This window comes from Lucilia sericata, unplaced genomic scaffold (genome assembly GCF_015586225.1).
Source record: "Lucilia sericata isolate MDLA Ls3-8-SP2 unplaced genomic scaffold, ASM1558622v1 Contig005159F_arrow, whole genome shotgun sequence".
NCBI classification, from domain to species: Eukaryota; Metazoa; Arthropoda; class Insecta; order Diptera; family Calliphoridae; genus Lucilia; species Lucilia sericata.
In genome coordinates, this window is record NW_023997459.1 from 1 (window position 1) to 7,500 (window position 7,500).

At 30.8% G+C, this 7,500-nt stretch overlaps 1 protein-coding gene across 1 annotated transcript; it reads left to right on the forward strand.

Annotated features, from left to right (window-relative positions):
• Positions 1-3,575: 3,575 nt before the first annotated feature.
• On the forward strand, positions 3,576-7,384 carry LOC119615438 (probable 4-coumarate--CoA ligase 3). The gene is made up of 5 exons (XM_037971451.1): positions 3,576-3,785; positions 3,842-4,049; positions 4,107-4,293; positions 6,122-6,238; positions 6,314-7,384. The coding sequence occupies exons 1-5, from the start codon at positions 3,645-3,647 to the stop codon at positions 7,275-7,277; spliced, it is 1,617 nt and encodes a 538-aa protein (XP_037827379.1). The 5' UTR covers positions 3,576-3,644; the 3' UTR covers positions 7,278-7,384.
• Positions 7,385-7,500: the final 116 nt, after the last annotated feature.

Below are 7,500 nucleotides of genomic sequence, written 5' to 3' on the forward strand. Positions count from 1 at the left end.
ATAGCATATATAAATATAAATATATTTTCTTTATGCAGTAAATATATGACGTGCCTAATATTCTTAGTTGATCAAAAATTGGTCCTAAAGAATAAAGTGTTATTATTTATGCTTGTCTTTTAAAAGCTCTCTAAAATTTTTTGAAATTTTAAAGTATAGTTGTACTAAAAATTTATTTGTCATTAAAAATCACATCATACGAGTAAATTATTATCTGTTTATTAATTTAAAAACAAAATTTATATCTGAAACAAAAACTACCTTTAAACTCTTTGGTTTTTACTTCTGTTAGGGTTTCTGTAAATAAGTAGGCTGGTAAAATGATCGCAAAGTTAGTTTGCCATTTGAAAGGAAAATTCTATTAGATAAGGAATTTATATTTGTTTAATAAATTTGGTAATTTATTATGTGCTGATAAGGACAGTATATTGTTTTGCTTTAATCTCAAGACCCCCCTTTTGATAATGTATACATTTAATAATATTTTTTTAATATTAAGCTTCCGGCCAGCCAGCAAGAGAAGTACTTCAAAAGTGTTCTTAGTACAAATTTTAAAATGTTTTAAATATGGCAGGATATTTATTTATGTCAAATTAAATTTAGAATTTTTATTAAAAAAATACGATATTGTTTGATTTGTTATTTATTTTAAATTAATTAAGTTTCAAGAAAGGGGTTTCCTATTTAGAATCATTGAATTAATTTATGGACAAAAATAACATGTGATTTAGCATTCATAATAAAGCATTTAAGTTGAATTGTACCCTCATCTCAGATATGCTTAAGCCATTTTGTATTGAATAAAATTTAAGTCATATTTCGAAGGGGGCTGCGTATAGGGGCTAGCTTGTCAAATGAGGCCCTCTCATCAAAAAATTCATCAGAGTCATGAAGGCTAGTAAAGAACATAGTAGGTTTGCATGTACAAGGTTTTGCATGGACGGACAGACAGACACACAGACAGTACTTTAAGGTGGGTATAGATCCCCACCAAAGTGGTGCAGGGTATAAATATAACTTTTAGTAACCAAAAAATCTATTTTTGTGATAATTTAATTTATTTTTTTTAATTTATTATTTTCTTCAATAATTAAATTTTTTAGTTAAAATTTAATTTTTTACTAAAAAAAGAAAAGTAGTAGTTAGTTAGTTAGTAGTGTAGTTAGGTAGTAGTTAGTTAGTTAATTAGTTAGGTAGTTAGTTAGTTAGTTAGGTAGTAGTTAGTTAGTTAGTTAGTTAGTTAGTTAGTTTAGTTAGTTAGTTAGTTAGTTAGTTAGTAGTTGTTAGTTAGTTAGTTAGTTAGTAGTAGTTATTTAGTTAGTTAGTAGTTAGGTTAGTTAGTTAGTTAGTTAGTTAGTTTAGTTAGTTAGTTGTAGTTAGTAGTAGTTAGTAGTTAGTTAGTAGTTAGTTAGTTAGTTAGTTAGTAGTTAGTTAGTTAGTTAGTTAGTTAGTTAGTTAGTTAGTTAGTTAGTTAAGTTGTTAGTTTTAGTTAGTTAGTTAGTTAGTTAGTTAGTTAGTTTAGTTAGTTAGTTAGTTAGTTAGTTAGTTAGTTAGTTAGTTAGTTAGTTAGTTAGTTAGTTAGTTAGTTAGTTAGTTAGTTTAGTTAGTTAGTTAGTTAGTTAGTTAGTTAGTTAGTTAGTTAGTTAGTTAGTAGTTAGTTAGTTAGTTAGTTAGTTAGTTAGTTAGTTAGTTAGTTAGTTAGTTAGTTAGTTAGTTAGTAGTTAGTTAGTTAGTAGTTAGTTAGTTAGTTAGTTAGTTAGTTAGTTAGTTAGTTAGTTAGTTAGTTAGTTAGTTAGTTAGTTAGTTAGTAGTTAGTTAGTTAGTTAGTTAGTTAGTTAGTTAGTTAGTTAGTTAGTTAGTTAGTTAGTTAGTTAGTTAGTTAGTTAGTTAGTTAGTTAGTTAGTTAGTAGTTAGTTAGTTAGTTAGTTAGTTAGTTGTTAGGTTAGTTAGTTAGTTAGTTAGTTAGTTAGTTAGTTAGTTAGTAGTTAGTTAGTTAGTTAGTTAGTTAGTTAGTTAGTTAGTTAGTAGTAGTTAGTTAGTTAGTTAGTTAGTTAGTTAGTTAGTTAGTTAGTTAGTTAGTTAGTTAGTTAGTTAGTTAGTTAGTTAGTTAGTTAGTTAGTTAGTTAGTTAGTTAGTTAGTTAGTTAGTAGTTAGTTAGTTAGTTAGTTAGTTAGTAGTTAGTAGTTAGTTAGTTAGTTAGTTAGTTAGTTAGTTAGTTAGTTAGTTAGTTAGTTAGTTAGTAGTTAGTTAGTTAGTTAGTTAGTTAGTAGTTAGTTAGTTAGTTAGTTAGTTAGTTAGTTAGTTAGTTAGTTAGTAGTTAGTTAGTAGTTAGTTAGTTAGTTAGTTAGTTCGTTAGTTAGTTAGTTAGTTAGTTAGTTAGTTAGTTAGTTAGTTAGTTTAGTTAGTAGTTAGTTAGGTAGTAGTTAGTTAGTTAGTTAGTTAGTTAGTTAGTAGTTAGTAGTTAGTTAGTTAGTTAGTTAGTTAGTTAGTTAGTTAGTTAGTTAGTTAGTTAGTTAGTTAGTTAGTTAGTTAGTTAGTAGTGTTAGTTAGTTAGTAGTTAGTTAGTTAGTTAGTTAGTTAGTTAGTTAGTTAGTAGTTAGTTAGTTAGTTAGTTAGTTAGTTAGTTAGTTAGTTAGTAGTTAGTTAGTTAGTAGTTAGTTAGTTAGTTAGTTAGTTAGTTAGTTAGTTAGTTAGTTAGTTAGTTAGTTAGTTAGTTAGTTAGTTAGTTAGTAGTTAGCTTAGTTTAGTTAGTTAGTAGTTAGTTAGTTAGTAGTAGTTAGTTAGTTAGTTAGTTAGTTAGTTAGTTAGTTAGTTAGTTAGTAGTTAGTTAGTTAGTTAGTTAGTAGTTAGTTAGTTAGTTAGTTAGTTAGTAGTTAGTTAGTTAGTTAGTTAGTAGTAGTTAGTTAGTTAGTTAGTAGTTAGTTAGTTAGTTAGTTAGTAGTTAGTTAGTTAGTTAGTTAGTTAGTTAGTTCGTTAGTTTTAGTTAGTTAGTTAGTTAGTTAGTTAGTTAGTTAGTAGTAGTTAGTTAGTTAGTTAGTTAGTTAGTTAGTTAGTTAGTTAGTTAGGTTAGTTAGTTAGTTAGTTGTTAATTGCAGGATTCCCTTCTAAAAGCAAAGATTGCCAGTAGGAATTGCTTGTAGTCCTGTTTCATTAAAAGGCAAGTGATTGTCGAACCCACGCTTCAATTATTCTAAATTTTTTAAATTCCCTAAAGTGTGAAATGTATACAAATCCAATTAACCAAAAACCCTATTCAACTAAAAAAATTTGCTATTTTTAGTTATAGTCCCCATGGGAAAAATTTAATATAAATTTATAATAAAATGTGTTAATATTTTTTATTTGTGTATATTCACGCAAAGCTCCATCTTTTTGATTGTATTTCCTAATCTTAATATACGAATGTATTAAAAGTCATGACTGGTGATACCTCACACAGTTTAAAGTGTTTCTATTGTTTTTATTTTTTTGATATTTGATATAGATTTCTTATCATTGAATAAAATAAGTGAAAATAAAATAACTGCAAAATAAAAAGACAGTTAGCATATAAAATCAGTAGTTTTAACTTTTAGTGGTTTAGTCGAATTTAAATTTCGGACCAAGTTGGTTAACAAATAAGCAAAAAGTGACAAAAAACAGACATGGATTTTGCTAAAGTAGCTTTTGATAAACGTAAAAAAATCTGGACTACCCCTTCCACACAAGGTGTTTATAATACAGAATGTGCTTTGGGTAGAATTATTTACAATCAATTGAATTCCTTCCCCAATGTAACCATACAGGTAAGTTTAAATAAAAAAATATAAAGACTAATTAATCAAATTCATAAAATTTTTAGATTGATGATTCGACTGGTGTTAGTCTAAAAGCCCGCGATGCTTTAACCAAGGCCGTGCGTATTGCTCAACATTTCAATGAAATGAAATTGCAACAAGATGATATTATTGGTTTTGCTGTTAAAAATACTACTAATGTTTTGCCCACGGTCATTGCTTGTTTCTTCAATTGCACCCCCTTCCATGCTGTAAATCCAGTATTGGATGAATGTAAGTTTGAATATTAGGATAGCGCTTGTAAGATGTATTAAAATTGTCTTTCTACAGCTACCTTGTCGCATTGTTTCGGCTTAACTAAACCCAAATTGATTTTCTGTGATGCTGAGGTCTACAAAAAGGTTTATTTGGCCACTAAAGCTTACAAACCCAAAATTATCACCATGTCTGGTGACGTTGAGGGAGTAGTTAAGATAACAGACTTATTGGAACCAACAAAAACGGAGAGATTTTATCAGTGAGTATTTTGAAAAACAAAAAAACCTGCTAGTCATTCATTGTTTGAGAATAGCGAGTGTGTGTGGTATCTTATAAAATTGTCTGGTCTAGATAATGTGGATTTTTTTTGTCAAAGAAAAATATTAGGTGTAAAAATTTCCAACAACTTATGTGTAAAGTTTTGCAAGTTCAAAGTCCAATGGAAGACTTGAAGAATTGTGCAAATAATATGATATAAACATATGTATGTAGGCGTGCAGTACCTAATAAAAAATCGGTCTTAAATGGATCAGATCTAGTTCAGTTTTAGATCAGTTCTAGTTCAGTTCTAGTTCAGTTCTAGTTCAGTTCTAGTTCAGTTCTAGTTCAGTTCTAGTTCAGTTCTAGTTCAGTTCTAGTTCAGTTCTAGTTCAGTTCTAGTTCAGTTCTAGTTCAGTTCTAGTTCAGTTCTAGTTCAGTTCTAGTTCAGTTCTAGTTCAGTTCTAGTTCAGTTCTAGTTCAGTTCTAGTTCAGTTTCTAGTCAGTTCTAGTTCAGTTCTAGTTCAGTTCTAGTTCAGTTCTAGTTCAGTTCTAGTTCAGTTCTAGTTCAGTTCTAGTTCAGTTCTAGTTCAGTTCTAGTCATTCTAGTTCAGTTCTAGTTCAGTTCTAGTTCAGTTCTAGTTCAGTTCTAGTTCAGTTCTAGTTCAGTTCTAGTTCAGTTCTAGTTCAGTTCTAGTTCAGTTCTAGTTCAGTTCTAGTTCAGTTCTCTAGTTCAGTTCTAGTTTCAGTTCTAGTTTCAGTTCTAGTTCAGTTCTAGTTCAGTTCTAGTTCAGTTCTAGTTCAGTTCTAGTTCAGTTCTAGTTCAGTTCTAGTTCAGTTCTAGTTCAGTTCTAGTTCAGTTCTAGTTCATTTCTAGTTAGTTCTAGTTCAGTTCTAGTTCAGTTCTAGTTCAGTTCTAGTTCAGTTCTAGTTCAGTTCTAGTTCAGTTCTAGTTCAGTTCTAGTTCAGTCTAGTTCAGTTCTAGTTCAGTTCTAGTTCAGTTCTAGGTTCGTTCTAGTTCAGTTCTAGTTCAGTCTAGTTCAGTTCTAGTTCAGTTCTAGTTCAGGTTCTAGTTCAGTTCTAGTTCAGTTCTAGTTCAGTTCTAGTTCAGTTCTAGTTCAGTTCTAGTTCAGTTCTAGTTCAGTTCTAGTTCAGTTCTAGTTCAGTTCTAGTTCAGTTCTAGTTCAGTTCTAGTTCAGTTCTAGTTCAGTTTAGTTCAGTTCTAGTTCAGTTCTAGTTCAGTTCTAGTTCAGTTCTAGTTCAGTTCTAGTTCAGTTCTAGTTCAGTTCTAGTTCAGTTCAGTTAGTTCTAGTTCAGTTCTAGTTCAGTTCTAGTTCAGTTCTAGTTCAAGTTCTAGTTCAGTTCTAGTTCAGTTCTAGTTCAGTTCTAGTTCAGTTCTAGTTCAGTTCTAGTTCAGTTCTAGTTCAGTTCTAGTTCAGTTCTAGTTCAGTTCTAGTTCAGTTCTAGTTCAGTTCTAGTTCAGTTCTAGTTCAGTTCTAGTTCAGTTCTAGTTCAGTTCTAGTTCAGTTCTAGTTCAGTTCTAGTTCAGTTCTAGTTCAGTTCTAGTTCAGTTCTAGTTCAGTTCTAGTTCAGTTCTAGTTCAGTTCTAGTTCAGTTCTAGTTCAGTTCTAGTTCAGTTCTAGTTCAGTTCTAGTTCAGTTCGTGTTCAGTTCGTATTCAGTTCGATTTCAGTTCAGTTTCAGTTCAATTTCAGTTCCGTTCTAGTTCAGTTTTAGTTCAGTTCTAGTTCAGTTCGAGTTCCGTTCTGATTAGTATTTATGAGTTAACCCTATTGAATATTTTATTTATTGTTATCTTTTATTTTTTAGACCTAAACACTATAGCATCGGTGGTCATCAGACAGTGGCCATTTTATGCTCATCTGGTACCACAGGAAAGCCAAAAGCTGTTTGCTTGGCTGGTTTCAATTTAATTCATGAGTTGCCGTAAGTTTTCTGTCGCAAATGTTTTTAAAATGATTTCCTACTAACATACTTTCACTACTTTTCTTTCCCCTCTAGTTATGTTACTAGTGAAACCGTGTTATATGTACCTAGTGCTATTGATTGGATTACCGGTTTGGCATTTATGGTAGCCAGTTGTTTTACCGGCTGTACTCGCATCATTTGTGATAAACCCTTCAATGCTGATGACTTTATAAGACTCATGAAAAAATACAAAATAACAAATGCTTTCTTGGCACCACGTTACATTGCTGCATTGGTCAATCATCCTGAAGCCACCAAAGAAGTATTCGCTTCTCTGCAAATGGTTCAGTCGGGAGGTAGTACAGTAACTGAAAAACTACTCAAGAGTTTCAAGGCTCTACTTAATGAATATGCCATTGTTATCTTTGGTTATGGTTTAACTGAATTTGGTGCCATTGCTGGTAACATTGATATTAGCCGCATAACCTCCGTAGGACAGTTGGCTCCCAATATTAGCTTGCGCATTGTGGATGATGATGGTAATAATTTGGGACACAATGAGGTGGGAGAAGTTTGTGTCTACAATGGTAAATACTGGGGTGGTTACTATGGCAATCCTATTGAAACCCAACGTATGCGTGATGCTCATGGTTGGTATCATACTGGTGATTTGGGTTATATGGATGATGACAACTACTTGTATGTGGTGGATCGTAAGAAGGAAATTCGTAAATATTTGGGTCTTCACTTCTGGCCCAAAGAAATTGAGGAAGCCATTGTAGAAATGCCCGGTGTTAAGGATGCTTGTGTTGTAACAGTATCCAATGAAACTAAAGGTGATTGTTCCGGAGCTTTAGTGGTAAAGGCACCAAATAGTAAAATAACCGAACAGGATGTAATCGATTATGTTAAGAACCGTTTGGTAGACATACACAAACAAATACACGCTGGCGTGTTTTTCGTGGATTCCATTCCTCAAAATTCCAACGGTAAAATGGTGAGAATCGAAGGCAAGAAAATCTTCGAATCACTGTTAGAACGTAATTTAGTTTGTTAGATAATACTTATATAATGTATGTAGAAATAGTACTTAGTAGAATTTATAACACTTTAGCAGAAATGTATTAGTGATAATGACAATAATTGTAATTTATTTTTTAAATATTTATAAAAAAATGTGTTTATTTTTTCAAGAGTATCTGCGGGTATTAATGACAAATATGTAATCACCCTATTTGTGTTAATAATATCGCAAACAAATTTTTAAAATTATGAATCAT